At 49.4% G+C, this 18,774-nt stretch overlaps 2 protein-coding genes across 3 annotated transcripts in view; one reads left to right on the top strand and one right to left on the bottom strand.

The window, feature by feature from the left end:
* Nucleotides 1–615: 615 nt before the first annotated feature.
* On the top strand, nt 616–9,604 carry ARFGAP2 (ARF GTPase activating protein 2). Of its 2 annotated transcripts, XM_088520531.1 has the most exons (17): nt 616–741; nt 941–1,059; nt 1,896–1,968; nt 2,519–2,650; nt 2,738–2,818; nt 3,682–3,781; nt 4,401–4,457; nt 4,851–4,895; nt 6,001–6,053; nt 6,479–6,615; nt 7,157–7,288; nt 7,732–7,860; nt 7,940–8,068; nt 8,477–8,603; nt 8,715–8,805; nt 8,942–9,060; nt 9,494–9,604. In XM_088520531.1, exons 1-17 carry the CDS (start codon nt 670–672, stop codon nt 9,512–9,514), a joined length of 1,617 nt encoding a protein of 538 aa, XP_088376657.1. In that variant the 5' UTR covers nt 616–669; the 3' UTR covers nt 9,515–9,604. The 2 variants fall into 2 exon arrangements, with proteins under 2 accessions (XP_088376657.1, XP_088376659.1); XM_088520533.1 differs by lacking the exon at nt 4,851–4,895.
* A 2,038-nt stretch (nt 9,605–11,642) lies between these two features.
* Nucleotides 11,643–18,774, bottom strand: part of CSTPP1 (centriolar satellite-associated tubulin polyglutamylase complex regulator 1) — a 76,399-nt gene continuing 69,267 nt past the window's right edge. Inside the window, exons 6-9 of the mRNA XM_088520544.1 lie at nt 17,009–17,204; nt 15,343–15,452; nt 12,484–12,547; nt 11,643–11,997 (exon numbers count right to left, since the gene is read on the bottom strand). Of these exons, the coding sequence (XP_088376670.1) occupies nt 11,817–11,997; nt 12,484–12,547; nt 15,343–15,452; nt 17,009–17,204 (551 nt within the window). The 3' untranslated portion in view covers nt 11,643–11,816. The remainder of the gene's footprint in view (nt 11,998–12,483; nt 12,548–15,342; nt 15,453–17,008; nt 17,205–18,774) is intronic.

Raw genomic sequence — 18,774 nt, 5'->3', positions numbered from 1 at the left:
AAGCAGGGACAAAGCTCCGCACGGAACCTGCTGTCTCTGAGGCTGCCCTGGCTCCTCCTGGGCACCCACCATCTCCCTCTCATGAGGCCGGTGGCAGCGCCAAACTGCTGCGCAGCGGCCCCACGGCACGGGCCTGCTCTGCACGGGCCCAGCAGAGCAGAGGGGCAGCGCCAGGCCCAGCCCCGAGGCAGGCGGGGACTGCTGGGCCAGCTCTCCAACGGATGGCGCCGCGGAACTCCGTTACAAACAGCCAGGAGGAAGAAGCTACCAGGAATTTTTACCTGCCTGGTTCCTCCGTACAGTTTCTGTACGGAGCCGGGGATGGGAGCACAGGGAGAACCGCGGCGGCAGCGCGAGAGCCCCTGGCCCGGGGGCGCCGAAGGCAGGAGGGCGGCCAGGCTGGACGCGCCCCCTCCCGGCCCCGCGCTGCCCCGAGCCCCGGCGCCGCCCGAGCTCCCGCCCCGCCCGCGGCAGCGCTGGGGCGGGCCCGCCCGTCATGGCGGCGGAGCGGGCGTGGCCCGGCCCGGCCCGGCCCAGCGCGGACCGCCCGCGCCGCTTTGGGCCCGGCGGCGACCCGTACTCAGGCCCGCCCTTTCCCCCGCTTCCCCCCCGCGTGGCTTGGGCCCGGCCGCGATCCGTCGCCGTGGTGGCTTCTGGGGAGGAGAGATCATGGCGGCGGAGCCGAGCAAGACCGAGATCCTGACGCTCTTCAAGCGGCTCCGGGCGGCACCGGCTAACAAGGTAGCGGGCGGCGCCAGGCGGCCTCGCTCCCTGCTGGGCTGCGCTGCGCCTCGCGGCACGGGCTGCGCGCGGGACCGGGCTGGGCAGGGCCGGCGGCGGCGGGTTCGGGGCTGGGCCCGAGCGGGCGGCGGGGAAAGGGGCAGGAGGAAGGGGCGGCCGAGGCGGCGCTCAGCGCGAGTTCGCTCTGCCCTGGCTCTAGTCCTGCTTCGACTGCGGCGCCAAGAATCCGAGCTGGGCCAGCATCACCTACGGAGTCTTCCTATGCATCGACTGCTCGGGCATCCATCGCTCCCTGGGCGTCCACCTGAGCTTCATCAGGTGCGTGCACCGCGCCAGGCCGGGCCGGGCGGCGGGAACGGGCGGGAGGCAGCGCCGGGGAGCTGGGTCCCCAGGGCGACTGCGTGGGGTCTGCCTGGTGCTCGAAGCAAGTTCTGCATCGCCGGGCCCTTTCCAGGCAGTGTTTCCGAGGCTCCCGGCGAGTGGGCAGCACAGCCCTGTGCTGCTTTCATGGGCTCTGCGGAAACCTACTCTGGGCTCCCATTTGTAGGAGCTGGAAGAAGACTGTGCGCCACAGAAATCCCACTCACAAAGCAGGAGGAAGGGTTTTCCACCAATGCCAAGGGAAGCTTTTCCTGTGCCAGCCTGCTAGCTAAGGTGGTTTGGGATGTTGAGGTGATTTCTGTTATTTGGAGTACTTATGATGTGTTTTAGGTAAGAAACCTCTGAGCTTTACTTGTTCAGAGATAAGTGGAGTACGTTCAATCATGCAGCTTTACGTCAGCACTTGTTCAGTTGCTCTGTAATGTGTCCTGTTCTCGGGGATAGATTAATTGTGCCAGTCTTTCATGTTGTGATGAGTTCACACGCAGAATCAAAGCTGATGGTTTTGCCTTCCTGGCTGAGTCCTTGTTCTCTTGAGCAACACTAGTGAGACACCCTTTAAGTTTTGACATTGTTGTCTGATGAGAAACTCAAATGGATTAATGATAACCTTGAAAGTTTAACTTGATTCATTATGGAAAAAAAACAGTAGAGAAGTTACTGAGATGTCAGCTTTACCTTCTCTACTGTACCTTGCCATGCTAGATTAGAGGCATGCATTAGCATTTGGGATGCCTGTACATTGTTAATGGAAGTCATTTGCTCTCACACAGGTCTACAGAGCTGGACTCTAACTGGAACTGGTTCCAGCTGAGATGTATGCAAGTGGGCAGCAATGCCAACGCGGTGAGGAGCCTCTGTAGGCATTTTGCTCATCTTCCTTCTTGCTAAGTGGCATCCTCTGGCTCTTGTCCCTGTACTTTATGAAATTTTCCTGGTCCCAAAGGGTGTCAACTGCCCCTTCTTTTTTTGGAACTGTGTAATAGAGAGAGGTGTCTGTCAGCTGCACTTAGACGTCAGCCTGTGACCTTTGTGAATGCATTTCTGATATGCAGACCTCTCACTTCCTTATGCTTCATTTATAGGAAAGATACAGTCCTCTTAAATGAAAGGCATTAGTAATATTAATCACTTAGAAAGCTCATGATTAGCACTGTGACTCAGAGGCGTCCCCCTGTGAAGGATGGGGATTGTGTTTTCAGCCCTCTGAGGCCCAGAAAATGAGTTATTATTGAAAGCTGAGTTGACCAATGAATGGTTTGTACTCCACGTTTGGTGTTACGTTCCTGATTTTGAGGAAGTTTCCTTTTTCTGTTGAGTTCAAGCTGCTGTATATTTGATGCTTACTTGCATCTGATACAGCAACGAGGAGGCTGAACGTTTCTGTCTTTTCCAGAGCGCTTTCTTCCGCCAGCATGGCTGCACCACCACAGATGCCAATGCCAAGTATAACAGTCGCGCTGCGCAGATGTATCGGGAGAAGATCCGGCAGCTGGCGAGTGCTGCCATGGCCAAGTACGGCACCGACGTAAGTCTGGGCACCCTGGCCTATTAAAGACCTGTCGTGCTGGGCGCTGACTCTTGTAGGGTGTCTCCTTTCATCTTTTCTTTTCAGCTGCTGATAGATGGGCTGAGTGGAGCCCCTGGGCACTCACCTGAGAAGAGCGATGCTGATTTTTTCATGGAGCACACACAGGTGAGAACAACTGTCCAAACCAGGCAGCCTTCATAGCTCTCGGGTAGACAGAACTTCATCCAGGAGCCTGGAGGGGTGATAGGTGCAGTCCCACTTGGTTTGGAAGGTTACTAAATTATATCTTGATTCATTAGTATTATGGAAGAACTTGGGTTCGGTCACCAGCCTGTGATATAGGCACACACGTAAGTGCTTCCATGTGGAGCCTGTAGTATACACGTGGAGGTCTTTGAGACTTTTTATCTTCAAGGGATACTGATAGCAGCTATTATGTGGAAAATGCCTTGTTTACTCCTCAAGTATGTAGTCTCTTTGGACAGTTAAAACAAAGACTGGCTTTCACTTTGAGCTTATGGCTTGGTCAGCTTTTCAGTGCGTGGACCGTGCAGGTGGATTTGGGCAACTACTTCTATAATGTCAGAGGCATCCTCCCAAGGGAACAGAGTAACATCAGAACTGGCTGGTTGGTAATAAAGACAGCAGAAGCCAAAATAATGACTTTTTTATTTTTCCCCAAAGAAAACTCCTTCTCCCAGATTTAAGTTCATCTCTTTAAGACGAGAAGTCTCTGTAGTAGCCAACTCTGATACTACTGATACTACTACTCTTTGAGTAATTCTGTCCTTTCTCTTAGGGCTCCATTCAGCTTGGCATGCATTTTCCTTTGTTTTTTGTCCCTTTTCAGTTTTTATCTGAGGGAGTGTGAACTTGTCCGTAAGTTATCCCTGTCTTCAGAGAATGCATGATGTGGAATTTGGATCATGTTCTCTTTAGCCTAAAACTGGATAAACTTGAAGTTGGTATAGGGCTCTTCTACTTTGTTCATTCCTCTACAAATCATTGGAACGAATGTCTCCATACAGTCTTCCAGTACCTGGGATGTAGCTGATGCCAGCCAGAATCCTGCACAGTCTTCCCTGGTGATGGAAAAAATGAGGACATCAGAAGGCAAAGAAGTGTCATGTGAGTTCCCCACTGAACGATTTTCCCAAGAACCTGACTTCACTTCCAGCAGAAGTGAACTCTTCTCTAGCAGAGTTGGAAGAGGGAACTTTCACCATGCTTCAGGCTTGGAGCAAGAGTAGAAGCTCTCTCTATGCATTGTAATGAAGCGGTTTAGTTAAATTAGGGTAGACTTTTGAGAATGCTGCTCTGTTGAGGATTAAGAAATTACTTCTCTCCTTTTCCTGAAATGTGAAACAGTCTTTGTTTAGAGGATTAGCTACCCCACTTCTCTGCTATCCCTTGTGGAAATAATAATGCAAAGAAGGTGAATGGAAACCTGAGTACTGTTTCTAGATGTGAATTACAAATAATACAAGGAGCATAGTTTTTTGTTTGAAGCAGCTTTGTGCACTGTCCTGCTAAGTGTTAACTTCCTTTAATGTGTTTAGGACACTGTAGTAGGAATAGTTTGCTTTGTGGTGACAAGATAGCTAAGTTTCAGAACTTGCAAGTTTCAGACAGTGATTTATCTTGCATTTTGATGGGACAGAAGGTCTAGAAGGGGTGTACAGCAATGGGGGATGAGAATGAGAATCTTTTTCTGCTGAATTTCTTTTTGTTTTGTGCCCACCGACAGGTTCTAGTCAAGGCCCATCAATTGACTTGTTGAGCACATCTCCTAAAGCTCCTCTAGGTAAGTGAGACTCTTCGATAAAAGTCTTAGATCCACCTTGCTCTCACATCCACTGCCCAGGAAGCTGGAACTGATATGCCTATCTTCAGAATGTCTAAAGGAACTTTCATCCTCCTGTGGTGTCAGTACAGAGGATGTTCCTAGACCCAAAAACCTTAGGCAAGTTTGTTCAGTTTATTGGAGGTTTCCAGGTCCTTTGGATGATCAAGTTCAAATCTTCTCATTATGGGATTGTCCACTGCCATTGCTGTCTGAGCTGCACAGGGAGCATTTAGATCAGCTTGTCTACTTAGAAAGAATATTCTCCCGGCCCACAGTGTGTTCATCCTAGGTGAAAAGGCTATGTCCTCAAGCATCTGTTTCATGCCCCCATGTTTTATGTCTCTTCTTTAGATGAGTCCATGTGTCTGTCAACACAAGGACCTGATCCTGCCAGAGGTAACTGGCCAACAGCTGGCTTGCGCTGGCTGCTTGTGACAACTCTGCCTGCCCTTTTTGTGACTCTGCCTTCAGCTCTAACATTAGCTTCTTGTGCTTGGAAGGAGAGAATGAACCAAAGATAACATGTATCATACTGGATTCTAAAACCCCCGCCTATTGCTTCTCTGGAAAGGGCTCTTATTGTCATAGTTCCTCTTAAAAACATCTCTTAATAGTGATCAAAAACCAAGGTAAATGCTGGGAAGCATGAGGTGAAAACATTGCCTGTGTCTTGAGTAGTGTGAAGATACCAAGTCCCCACATTCAAAAGTATATGGTAAATCTTAGAAAAGAGACAGAAAAGGCTGTTGGGGATGACCTAAAGTATGGGTTGCCAAAACCTACATTGGTTAAGAAAGAATTGGGCACATTTGTGAACAAAAAGCTGATGAGGGTGGCTGAAGAATATTGGAGATGCACAACACTGGAAGCTGGAAAAGTGACCACAGCAAACCCACTTCATGTTTGCTTTGTTCTTACACTTTTGCCTAAACATCTGCTACTTGGCTGGACTCGGCTGTTTTTTTGCTTCTTGTCCTCAGAGGGACAGGTTTTGGTGGAAGGTGTCAGGGAGCTTGTTGTGTTTCTAGCTCATTGAACCTTAGGTCCATTTTGCAGTTGGTCTCTGAACCTGTAAACCTGATCTTATGATTCTTACTTCCCTGCCCCTAAGGCACTGATAAGGAACACTGACTTTCATGTGCTCTGAAATGATACATTCCTGGATTTGTGTATGAAACAATTGAAGTCTTCTAGTCACCGTAACTTTTACTGGATAGGGTCACCAGCTGCATGACATTTGGAGGAGCTGATAGAAGGACTTAATTGAATTACAAGTTTCTCCAGGGACAGACATGCCTCTCTAGGCCACCAGGCTGCAACTGTGGAGCTTCTCAACCCTCTCAGTGCTGCTTTCTTGGCTTGGTGAAGTCACTTAGGCTGATGTTGTGAAGCTGCATGGTGTGCCCTGGACTTTGTAGCAGCTGGGTTGTGGTGGATGTTTGTGTGGGAACTTCTTAAGTTAGTTAATTTCTGCTTATATGCTGCTGCTTTCTTTTCATAGAAATTAAATCCTCTCTTATTGGAAAGAAGAAGCCAGGAGCCGCCAAGAAGGGGGTATGTCTGAGCTCTTGATTTTTAGAGAGAAGGCAGAGCACATCTGGTGTGTTCCTGCTCACCTTTCCCTGGTCCCTTGCTTAATAATCAAGCTGCCTATGAGATACCTGTTTGGGACAAGGAGAGCTTTGATTATTTCATTGCCTCTTTTGAAAAATTGCTTGTATGTTAAGGGACAAAAATGATTAGGCTTTGGATCATTATGTTTATAATCAGGAGTCCATATGGCTAATCTTTTAGCACTGGTTCCTGACTGGTTAAATGTGTGTTCTTTCATCCCCTGCTGCAGGCTCTACTGGGCTTGTAGGTTATAACTAAACAGGCTGACTAAAGGCCTGGTAAGTGCAGCAGGGTACAGGATTCAACCTGCTGGTTTTCTTATACTCTGAGATGAACAATTCACATTTGTTTGTTTGTTCTTTAAGCTCGGTGCAAAAAAGGGTCTTGGAGCCCAGAAAGTGAGCAGCCAGAGCTTTAGCGAGATCGAGCGGCAAGCCCAGGTTGCAGAGCAGCTGAGGGAGCAGCAGGCAGTGGAGTCCAGGAAACAAGCTGAGGAATCCATGTAAGTGCCTTGTTTGGGCTGAATACCTTGCATACATAAGGTAAAAGTAACTAGGGATTGGTGCTGTTCACTGTGGGACCAGCCAAGCTGAGTACATAAGATCCTGCATGATTGGATGAGTGATAACCTGAAGCAGAAGTGGCCCTTGCATCAGAGCACAAATTACATTGCTACATTTTGCTCAAATTAACACCTCCAGAAGAGTTTGAGGAGCAGATATGGAAGTATCTTGCTTCTTTGCTGACCTTGAAGTTGCTAAAGGTTGATCTAGATGGGGACCTGTTTATTCCTCTGCCCTTGGGTGGGGGGAAAGCTGGCAGTAAGGAAGTCAGTCTGCACAAAAAGAACAGAATCCTTGTGGAGGTGTGAGCTGAGATGGAAAGATGAGCAGCAGCTTCTGTAAGGATTCTTGACTTAACTAGTGGGGAAAATGGGTGCTTGATAGTAGACAGGGTTATTTTCCCCCTTGATCCGCTGCAGGATGAGATGGGGGGGGGGTGGAAAGGCACGAGTTATTACCTACCACAGTTCTTTCCATCAGTGTCACCTCAATGCGACTGGCTTATCAGGAACTGCAGCTTGATCGGAAGAAGGAGGAGAAGAAACTTCAGAACCTTGAAGGGAAGAAACGTGAACAAGCTGAGAGGCTAGGCATGGGCTTGGTGTCCAGAAGGTACTTTGCTTTGGATGTTCAAGCATAGATGTAGTTTCCTTAAAAGTACTCTACTCTGGAATAGATTTCTGAAGGCAGTATAACAAATAAGCATCCAGTTCACGTGTTCGTATGCCGGGTTATGTTTAAAAGTGTTTGAGAGCCCAGAAAGTAAGAAAGCTCTGTTCAGATGTTTTGGTCTGCATTTGAGCCTTCCTGAAGCTTGGTCAGTCCCAAGCCCTAGAGCCCTGCTGCTGACAGCTGCTCCCCTGTCGTAATGTAGCTTGAGGCTTTGGAGGAAAACAAATTAGAGCAGATGTGCTGTGAAGGGGGCAGGTGTCCCGTGCCTCTCTTGAGACTTGTGGCACCTGCCCTGTCTGTGCAGGCCAGTTTGAGCTTTGAGGCAGACTGATTCTAGGGGAGGGAGGCTTGTCCTGGCCTTCACTGCCTGTTTGTTGTGCTAGTTGTGTTTCACACTCGGTGATGTCTGAGATGCAAGTAATTGAGCAGGAGACGCCGCTGGTTGCAAAATCTTCCCGCTCCCAACTGGACTTGTTTGAAGATGCTGGAGCCTTCGCATCTGGACCTCCCAAGTAAGGCGAAGCTTCAGTGTGGCCTTTAGCTCATTTCTGAATGTAACGCCTGGCCTGAGTTACCTCTTTTGGCACCTAGGTATAAAGATAATCCCTTCTCATTGGGAGATGCCTTTGGCTCGCGATGGGAAACGGACTCTTCTTGGGGTGTTGACAAAGAGGAGGAACCTGAGGTGACCATTTCCAGTATTCGACCAGTTTCAGAGAGGTAAAGTGCCCATCTCTGCCACTGTACCTTGGATGTGGGGCAAAAGGGTAGGTCTGGGACCTGTGGGGAAGATGTTACTGCATATGACTGGATCTGTCTCTTGCACATGCAAGTAATCTGCTGTAGCATAAGTCAAGTGGACCTTAAGGCTGTGTACTGATTGAAGGAGTTTCCTAGCCTGAAGAAAGGGGTCTTCAGTGAAAAGGGTTTTGGCACTTCTTCCTCTGATGTGTCTCTTAAGTTTGATACAGCCTTTGTAGCCATTGGGATAGCTACCCTGATATGAGGGGGAACAGGGAACCACGACAGTGGTTAGAACTTGGGCTTTCATAGCTTTCCTTTAATTGAATGGGACCTAAGAGAAGCCTGTTTCTTTGCTGTGACACATCTCCTTTCTCATTACCTCAGGCCCATCAGTAGGCGTGAGACAGAGAGCAGGACATCCGCTGTGGAATCAAATGAAGCGCGGCAGAAGTTTGCAGGGGCAAAAGCCATCTCTTCAGATATGTTCTTTGGACGGGAGGCAGATGCTGAGGTAGGTGTGTGCTGCAATGCTTAAGTTGGCACAGCTTTGTCTTCATCCCCTTTGATTTGCTTTGTTCCCTCCCTTAAATTTTTTTCTTGTTCTGCTTGCTTTCTGCTGCAGTATGAAGCCAGATCCCGCCTGCAGCAGCTCTCGGGCAGCAGCGCCATCAGCTCTGCAGACCTCTTTGGTGACACTGAGAACGTGCACTCAGGTGGGTTAGTGCTCAGCGGGGAGGGAAAGGGCCAGAGGAGAGTCACAGGGCAGCTTCAAAGCCCTTGGCCTGGAAGGGGTTGGGGTGCTTTCTGGAACTGGGGAGGCTCCAAACTCACTCCTGCTGGCTTTTGTAGGTGGAGTCTCAATTGGGAATGTCCTGCCTACAGCTGACATCGCGCAGTTCAAGCAAGGAGTAAAATCAGTTGCTGGAAAGATGGCTGTCCTAGCCAACGGGGTGATGAACTCCCTCCAGGTGAGGTGATACTGTGGCACTTCACATAGTCCCCAAATGTGATTATAGCCTCTCGCCATGCCCTGACTTCCTCCAGGGTTATTGCAATCTTCTCAAAACACAGCATAGAGCCTTTGGTAGCTGCTGGCTACACTACAGTAGCTGAGCAATTCCAGATGGTCAGTGCGCTCTCCTTGGCCAACCTCCTGGTGGAGGCAGGACACCTTGTTACTTGAGAGATGTTTTGCCCACAGCAATGCTGAGCAAACCCCTCTAATTTGGGGCTGTGGTTTTTATCTCCTGCCTTTGTATAGTGTCCTGTCTTTAGGTAACCTTGTGCTGGTCACTTGTCTCATGGTTATCTTCCAGTCCTAAACACTTCAAGACCTTGTTGTCCTCTCTTTGGAGTTTGTGAAGTGTTTTAACATAGTGTCTTGGTTTGTTTCTTCCCCAGGATCGTTATGGCTCATATTGATGATGGAGGGACTGCAGCTCACAGGGAAGCCAGCAAGATGCACAGATGTCACCTTTGATTGCCTGGAATAAACTCTGCAGGATTGTCTTAGTTCATCTGGGGTGGGTGGGAAGGGGGTAAGGTAGGCGGAAGGGGTCAGAAGATGTCTGTGCCTGGACTGCTTCCCAACTATCTCTGGATTCCACTCTGTATTAAAATTCAGTGTGCCCTCAAACCCACTGCTACCTGTTAGCCAGTGGAGACAGGCCTTCTTACGGGATTAATGTCTTTGCTTTGAACAGTAGGACAGGAATTCCTGTGGCTGCCCTTCTTGGTGCTCCTGCCTTTTGTGGTCTGGTCTGTAGTTGAGCACACCGAGGGGCAGAGCAGAAAAACCATGCCCTTTTTCTGGACACTGTGTTACCTGGTCCCTATGGACACGACTGCAGCCTTGTGTTCTGCTCCGTGCTCTTACTCCCTCTTTCCATGCAGGCTGCTGTAGCAGTTGCCATCAGTGGTAAAAAGCTGTTTTCAACGGGAGAATTCAGGGAGCGTGGCAAAAGGAGGGTTCCTTTGTATTTGTGAGGTCTGCCTCATCATGTGCAATAACCCTTTTTACTATTATAAACCCATTGGACTTCTACTTATTTTATTGCCCAGCCCTGTACCAGAGCCATGGAGCCAGCACAGGGTGGCCAAGTCTGGGCCTGGACCCTAAAAGAGCCCAGGGCCTTGATAGGACACTCAACTCTTACAGTTTTTTGCAGCAGGTTTGTCCTTTGGCATTAGCAAAGAGTGGGGGGAGGGCTTTTGGGGAGCAGGGCTGTGCTCCCCGCTCATCCCTGTCTTGCACCCTGCCTGGGCTGGACTTGCAGCCTGCCCTGGCAGTGCCAGAAGGTGGAGGGGAAGAGCTGCCCTGGCTGCTGCTCTCCTGTGTGGGGAAGGGCTGCCACCCATGGGGTGCTGGGGGGCCTGGAGCACTGCTTGCCCTGTGCAGCTGTGGCACAGGGAGCCAGGCCCCTTGCGGAGGGGGAGGACAGAGTGAGCTGCAAAAGGGCTCGTTGATAAATGAGTTACAATAAGTAGCTCCTCCCCCTGTTGCCATGATGGGGGCAGTGGTGCACAATCACCTGTGTTTAGGGGATTAGCCAAAAATAGTTTTGTGGGCTAAATCCGCTCTGGCTTAGAATAGCTCTGAGCTGCCGGTGAAGGTGCCCTGGAGCCTGCACGGTGCCTGTGAGAGCCCAGAGCAGCGGCCGGAGCCCCTGGGGTGGCTGAGGAGAAATGAGGGATCTCCCTGGGGCAGCAGCAACCCCACAGGGCTGCAGAGGCCACGCTGCTGAGCTGCCCTGGCACTCTGTACTTTGTCTGGTTGGGTGTAAGGGCTATGCTGTGATGACAGAGGAATGCCAACATTTATGTTGAAACAAAAGAGGCATTTGATAGCTGCTTCCTTCTCCCCTCATCCCTGTTAATCTGCACCAGCCCCACTCTGCAGGCTCCACCACACGGGGCCAAGCAGTTTTAATGTCTCAGTCCCCCAGCCCCAAAGCTGCCTTGCTCCAAGCAAGCCTTTTTGCCTTTTGTTTTCCCTCCTTATTATGCTGTATGAGGCAGTGGGGACCACGGCAGGCCCCACAGAAGGGAACAGGGTACAGTGGAGGCAGCAGCCACCATCATGTGCATGCTTAACTGGAATCAACCTTGCTCCAGCAATGCTTGGGCGCAGGGAGGAGGAAGTAGGGACAGGTGGCAGGGCACCGCCTAAGCCCTTCTTTTCTAGGAACTCCAGGAATTTCGGCAGCTTTGATCAAACGCAGGTACAGCTTTACCAGGAGTAACAGAGCATGAGTGCAGTGCAGCCACTGGCGATTCAAGGACTGTATTGCCTGGGCCAAGGCTGAGCACAGCGACACAACACAAGGCTGGCAAGCAGCCAGCACGCGATGGGCGCTCCCGCTGCTCCAGCACCTGCCCAAGCCCGGGGGCGAGCACCCTGCTGGGGGAATCCCCCACTATCTGCCCCGGGCTGCGGCACAGCCAGCATCTGCTGCCTCGTCTTCCTCGCCAGCAGAGGGTAGCCTGACTCTGCAGCTGCGCGGGGCTCCGACCAAGGAGCTTTCCATGGATCTGGAGCTGGGAGGTGGCAGCGTTCCTCCTGGGAAGGGACTGATGGGGCAAGCAGTGGGGCTTGGCACAGCCGCGCATGCACAGGAGATGTGGACAGAGCTCAGCGTCACACCAGGTGTCTGGGAGGAGGTGCTGCTCCTCCAGGGATTTCTGGGGACACCGGTGCTGGGAACGGTGCTGGCCGCCGCAGCTTTCAGTTTTCAGAGGAGTCTGTCTCTTCATTGGAGCCTTCGCTCTCAGCATCCATTCTTCGGCGATGGTGGAGGGGTCTCCACGGAGAGCTAATCCTGGGCACGTTGCGGACAGGCAAATTAGCTGCATCCCCACCGGCGCTGGTGGGAGCAGAGAGGGAAAGCCCTGAAACCTGAGCTACCCTGAAAGAGAAAAGAAAAATGCTGGGCAGGTCGGCTTGCCATCTCCGGCTTCACCATGGAGACTTTGGGGTGAACCAGAGATGAGGAGTCTTTCACAATGACACAGAGATAGAGGTGTTCACGCACCTTGCACTAGCACCGGGTAGATTCTCTGAATCTTCCCCTTACTACAGATCTTTCTTCTGGGCTGAGCCTGTGTTCCAACACTCCCTAGTTTTCACCCATCCAAACACACTCTCCTTGTTCATTAGAGTCTCTCCTGCTGCCTCTAGATGCCTCTAGGAGGCAGATGTTGTCCTGCTGCTTCTGAAGCATTTCACAAGGATTTTGCTAGCTGCATCAAGCACCCCAAAGAGGCTTTCTGCCCACACTGCTCTGCTTGCTCCTCTATGGCTGAGCAGAGGAACTGGGGCAACAACTAAGCCTCCTCTACCAAGCTGCCCTCAATCTGTTGATTTACTTCCTAGTCTAGGCAAATTCACTCACAATTTTTCAATTTCCTGATCCATGGCAGGGTCCAGAAACAAGTCTCCTTTATCTGGCAGAGCCCCTGGAAAAAAAAAACAAAAAGGAAAGTATCATCAGAGCAGCAGGTTTTTCAGGGTCAGTCTTCATAAAGATTCAAGTCATACCAGCCTCCAAAATCTGCCATGGTCATACCTTGCTCAAACCTGGACACTGAGTACTGAGGGTCATGGACAGACAATGAATGATGGGTCAGATTCTGTGCTCTTCATACAGGCTCTTCCCTGACATAGCTGAACTTGGGTTAAATGGGGTCGGTAATCATGTTATCTTCTTTATCAGCAAAAGGCCTGCATGCTCCTTTTCATGTTTGCCAGGGCTGATACCCTATGCTGGATGAGGGACATGGGTGTACTTCAGGCCTGGGACAGCTGGTGCATCATCACTGCCACTCTCTGGCAGTGGCATTTTGGGAAAAGCCCAGAAAGGAAGACGGGGATGAGGTTCTGGGGAAACACCTCCTTTCTCACTCTGTAACAAAGTCCAGCTTGCACAGGGGTCATAGCAGGGTCCCAGCAGTCACAGTCTGGATACTGCCACTGCACAACTCCAGGAAAAATATACCTATTAAGCTGTACCACAATCATAGTGGAGAATGCTTTTGGTTTTTGTATTTTTTTTTTCAGGAGAGGTAGGTGCCAGACTCACTATGATTGGGAAAGTGCTTTATACTGCCATGGGGGACCACAATTCTGTTTTCTGATTACATTTTGTTCTTGAAGGAGGGGCTGGGGAGTCACCTCCCTCACCCCAGCAGGATGGCAGAGGTCATCAGAAATGTAGCCATGAGTTCCTAATAAACTAGAACCACCACAGAAAACTGACGCCTGCGCTTCTTCTAGCTCTGGTCTTCTCATCCAGAAAATGCAAAGCAAAGCTTGGCACTACGACAGAGTGCCAGGGGTCCTGTGAAGTGCACCAGCCTGCTTCCTCCCACGCTCTCAATTAAACCAACGCACAGCTAAAGCTCACCTTGTTTCTGTGGTTGCAGAACATACAGTGAGGTCTCTGGAGAACGTGTGTTAGCTGGGTAAGTTAGTAAGTGACACTTAAGATCTCACAAATCAACATTGACACTGGAGCTAGGCTGCAGACTGCAGTTTGCCTGACAAACTCATCAGTGGTGTCCTAGCCGGAATGAGCCGCTCTCATCCCGCCTGTTCCTCTACCAGGGGCCTGCTGCCTTTGTGAGGCTCTGCAGAGAGCAGCGAGGAGGCAGGCGCTCGGCTGAATGCTTCTTTGCCTGAGAGGGCCTTTGTGGAAGGGCTTCGGGGAGCCTGTGATCCTCTACAGGCTGCAGACTATTGAAATCACCCTTCAGAAGAGATTAAAAGACACGGGGGATAAAAACCTCCGCCCTTTGCCAAGATGCGAGCACCTGTCAGGCTTGCGGCTGCCGCCCCTCCTCTGTGAGAGGCCGCGGCAGGAGGTTGGCAGAGGGCCAGGGGACAGCCCGTGGAAACGGAAACCTGTGCACCTCGTAGATGGCACAATGGAAGCTGTGGGCAGGTTTTCTTCTGCCCATCTGTTTTCTTTGTGCTTTATCGGAAGTGCTTTTGCAGGGCAAAGAGAAAAAAGACGTTGGTGCAAGCGAGGCATGACCTTGCCCAGGGAATACACTGCCTCTTGAGCGTGCCTGCAGAGGGGGACCGCAGCGCTGTGTTCATACCTTTGATATTTAATCTCTGTGTTGTCAGGTAAGCAGCCGTGCCCCGGAGGAGCACTAGCAACTTCAATGGTTTGCTTGAAGAAGGGGCTCAGCCAGGGAGGAGACACCTTTATTCTACTTTGACACACACACGTGCCAAGGAGGAAGCCCTCACGCCAGGTACACCTTTTCACTGTGGCTTGTCTTTGAAATATAGGGTTGTCACACAGTCAGGCCGGAAGCAGAAGACAGACAGGGACAGAAAGTCCGTCCACACTGGCCAGGGGACTGGCTGGGTGGAGATGAATGAAGATCCGTGTTTGGGTCTCCCTGCTTTGAACATTCCTCCTGGATTTGTATCCTTGTCAAACGCAAAGAGCCATCTCTGTTCCCCTCTGCAAAAGGAGGAGGGGAGCAAAAGCAAGGCACACAAAGGCAATGTGGGATTGTGAAGCTGAAATATGTGTGGATTACATACTGTCCCTTGCCAATGCAATGCTTCACTCCTCTGCCTTAGAAGATACTGGCCAGTACAACATGGAGTGAACAGTGAGAGGTCATCTGCTAATCCCTCTGGCTCCCACAGCAGTTTAAGACAGAATTTTTAACAGTTTGTCTTTTATGATACCACCAGATACTCAGTAGGCCATTTATTAACATACTGACAAGATCAAACTACCTTGGAGGATGATGACTAGCTGGGAAAGACTCAGCTTAGTTTGATTCTTTGAGCAATGAAGACAGCAGAGATTTTTGTTGTAGTTGCACACTCCCTCTTCCTTCTCTTTGTTGGCAATGGATGGTCACTTAAAATTTGTGGAAGAATCAACTCAGCTACTATCTAAAGAAGTTTCTGAAAGCAGTTAGACACCTTACTTGTCTCCCGACCATCCCCGTCCAACTTTACCAAATAAGTTAAAAGGGTATTTCTGCTAAAGTGCCATCAGCTAATGAAGATGTAAAACACTGCTATTTTATGGCAGCATTTCATATCTGTTTTACTATTTAAGAAGCTCCACAAATTCAAGCAGACACTAAGGTGTCTTTGAAGTTTCATCCATCACCAAAAAGATGAAAAAGTTTTTCTCACTCTCTTCCTGACAAAGCAAAATCTAGGACACAGAAACACAGAATGACTGAAAATCTAGAGCCCTACCACACAGGAGTCTTACCTAGGGCTCTGTTGATGCCCTGGTGTTTTGCAAGTGCCATAAGGAACTCATAGAAGGTCAACCTCTGTACACTACTCAGTATTTCCTTCACAAGAGCAGAAGGTGGACAGCTAGGAAAAGAAGGAGAAAGAGGTTGTCTTTTAAATTATAAACTTTTTTTTTTCCTCAAGACCCAGCACAAACTGGAGGAATAATACCTCTTCTATTAACACTCTCAGGCAGGCCCTACTCAAAGACAGCCACCAGCAAACTTATTTGGCTTTGTATCTGCTCCCAGTTTGCTAAACAAGACCTTAGAACTGGAACAGCAGTCTTACTTTCCTCCATTCCAAGGACAAAGAGAGAAGCCTGGATCCCCTCAGAGGCATATGCGCCCCAACTAGTAGTATACTCTTCCAAAAACCAAGTGGGAAGCGCTTTCTTTAGAAGGCACTTAATGAGGGTACTGCTGTTGTCAGGACCCTTTTATCACTGACAGTTATCCAAATGGCAGGAAACCTTCTCCAGTGAAAGACTAAGTACATCATAAATAATTATTAAGCAGGGACTATAATTCACATGTTCTCTTCTTCTATGCACACCCTTACCTCTTGCCCTGACTTCTAGGCACTATCATCATACCGATTCTTGCTTTTGTCTAATATTCTTTAAAGGATTTAATTCAAAATAGAAATGCTTCATTAAGCGGAAATGAAAGTGCTGAATAGTCCATGGCCTAATGGCTGGAGCACTGCTGCAAGACCTCGTGTGGGCTGGTGATCCCTCAGGCAAAGGTTAATTACCAAAGCTTGGCTGAGGATAGAGCTACTGGGTCGGGGACTGGGAATGGCTCTCCCCACAATGCCTTGTAGAGCCTGATCAATTATCAGATATGCTCACAACATCCTTCCCAGCCAAAGCTCTCAGGGCATACAGGGAATGCAGAGCTTTAGTTATCTAAAACAACTAGAAAGTCTGGAATGTCCAGATTCCATTAATTCCAGCAAGATGTCTACAGCGATTCAACAATGTTTGGTAGATCACAAACATGGATTCAGGCATCTAAAGCAGGAATCACTTGGGACTTGTGTCTTGAGTTTTTTTGTGGATCTAGCTCATGACCTTGCAGGGCATCTGCCTGCTACCTGCAAGTATCTATGAAGAACACGTCTCAAACTTATAATGGGAAGGTTAGGCATTGCTCTGCCCCTGCTGAACTAAGGCTAGTCTTGTGGCTGGGCCCTGTGACTGGACACCAGCTTGATGTGAGGCTCAAGTACAGACTAGTAATGTGATTGTATCCAGGTGCTCCCATGCCAAACTCCATCCACCCCACTGTGTCTGTTTGGTGCTTCGCTGTCCAGGTACACAGTTCCATTTGTTTATCTCCTCTAGTTAACTCATGATGGTAGATTGAACATGTCCTTGAGGAAGGTGCCAATGCAGAATGAGAAGGAAATCAGATCCCCAAATCAACTTTTTACCTCAAGAATTAGCTCAAAACCACGTTTCACAAGTCAATGAAATTGCTTTTTTCTTGCAGTTACAGCTGATCTTGTCCTTCATATTTCTCCAATGATACCTACATAGAAGTCACGGCTTGTTCAAAGTTCTGTACCTCTTCATAGCTCCAACCTGACAAAACGTCTACAAGGACACAAAACTGTGTTTTGGGGCCCATTCGTACCTGTATTTTGATCTGTCACACAAGGACTCTAGGCACTGATAGAAGAGAGATGCCTCTACCCCATCGAGTGGGTTGCAGTCATTCGTGGGTTGGCGCTGCCGGTGTTGCCCAGAGGATGATGTTGGCACAACCACAGTGTTTGGACTCTTACCAGCCAATAGGTCTTGATAAATAGCAGCCACACTTTCCAGGAACTCTGAAAACACACAAGGTGACTTATAACTTAAGGCCCTAATAGTGGTGAAGCACATTCCTGGCCTACCTGGGATTAAATAATCATGCCCTGCTGTGTTGTATATAAAACCAAGAGGAAACCAACTTAAGCACCACACTAAAGCATCCTACAAATTCAGATCAGATACCAGGAAAGCACATATGCTACAAACAGACATTTCCATGTACATTGTTGGCTTTCCTACACAAATGATTATGAGAAACCACTATCTCGGTGGAGCGAACAGAAGACAACACATGGGTAAGAGTGGAGTATGAAAACTAATATCAAGCACAAAACTAACTGCAGGGTGTCAAAACTCATCCTCTTTCACCTACTGCCACTGACTGAGAATTCATGCAAGTTCTGAACAAAATATCTGGAACTGAAGGAGGAATAAAGGGTGCAAGTTAGCTGGGGCTCCAGGCTGCACCCTTGCTTGTCTCTGTGCTGCTCCAAAGTAAATACAACATGGGATCTGAAGGAAGGGCCAGGGCAGGTCAGGGCTAGAGTTGGCAGAAAGCTTCTCCCCAGGCTCCTCACACTACCCACTGTTTACTGCAAGAGTCTAATTTTAAACAAGTTTGTTTATGGATGTGGTCAGCAGTTTACAAATCTAGATTCCACTTGGAGTGGTTTGCATGTGTGTGGGTTGGTGGGAGAGCGTATGACAGGCTGTGCGTCCTGGGCCAGGCAGGAGGGACCGGGCCGGGGAGCTGCGCGCGTGGACACGAGGGTGGATTTGTGTGCGCTCCAGGGCGCGGGAGCCCCAGGTGAGCGCAACGGGACGACGTTCATGAGACGAGTGGAGAGGAGAGCAGGGATGGATGTGGGCCCGGAGGCTATGCTGAGGTTCCCTAGCTCAGTGGAAATATTTGTTCTATCGCTTTCCAAACGTAATTTCTGTCCCCAGCTTAAGCTATAGCAAGCCTGGCTCTGCCCAACCCAAACCCACCATTCTGAACTGTGGTTTTTTTGATGACTTGTCATGGATAATGTTAGGTTATGTACAGGGGGATTACAGGGGAGGTGTATACAGACAAGTATTGAGAAAAAGAGACGTTTTTATTAGGGACAGTGGATGACTCTAACTGCTAGAAAGATGGAAACTGACAGGTTGGATCAGATCAGCAGGCCACCCAAGTCTCCTCTCTAACCACAGACTATGTTCCAACACAGCTCCTACCCAATGTCTCCCAGTATCCTTAATCTGTTGTCCCTTGCTGCTTGATGAAGGCCACCTGTGAGCTATATTCATCAGAGGGAGCTATCAGTGTGAGTGGACAGAAATCCAAGAGTTTATGTGTGTTTGGGAAGTGTGCTCCGCAAGGGACTAGATAAGTGAGACCCTACCAGTTCTCGATGCTTGGGATCATATCTATCCCTAATACGCCTTAAACAGTCATTACTTTTGGGGCAGGGGGCAGCTCTGCTCACTCACCTTTCTAGGGGGAAGGCTTCCCTCTTGCTCCTAACATTAATTCATACGTACTTTTCCTGTCAAGACTGTCAAAAGAATATCCCATCTAGTTAAAATTCAAACAACTGGGAG

This window comes from Tinamus guttatus, unplaced genomic scaffold (assembly GCF_059628265.1).
Source record: "Tinamus guttatus ecotype Peru unplaced genomic scaffold, ASM5962826v1 Tinamus_guttatus_pri_ptg000089l, whole genome shotgun sequence".
Taxonomy (NCBI): domain Eukaryota; kingdom Metazoa; phylum Chordata; class Aves; order Tinamiformes; family Tinamidae; genus Tinamus; species Tinamus guttatus.
The sequence above is the reverse complement of the archived record's forward strand: the minus strand, read 5'-3'. Positions and strand labels throughout refer to the sequence as shown.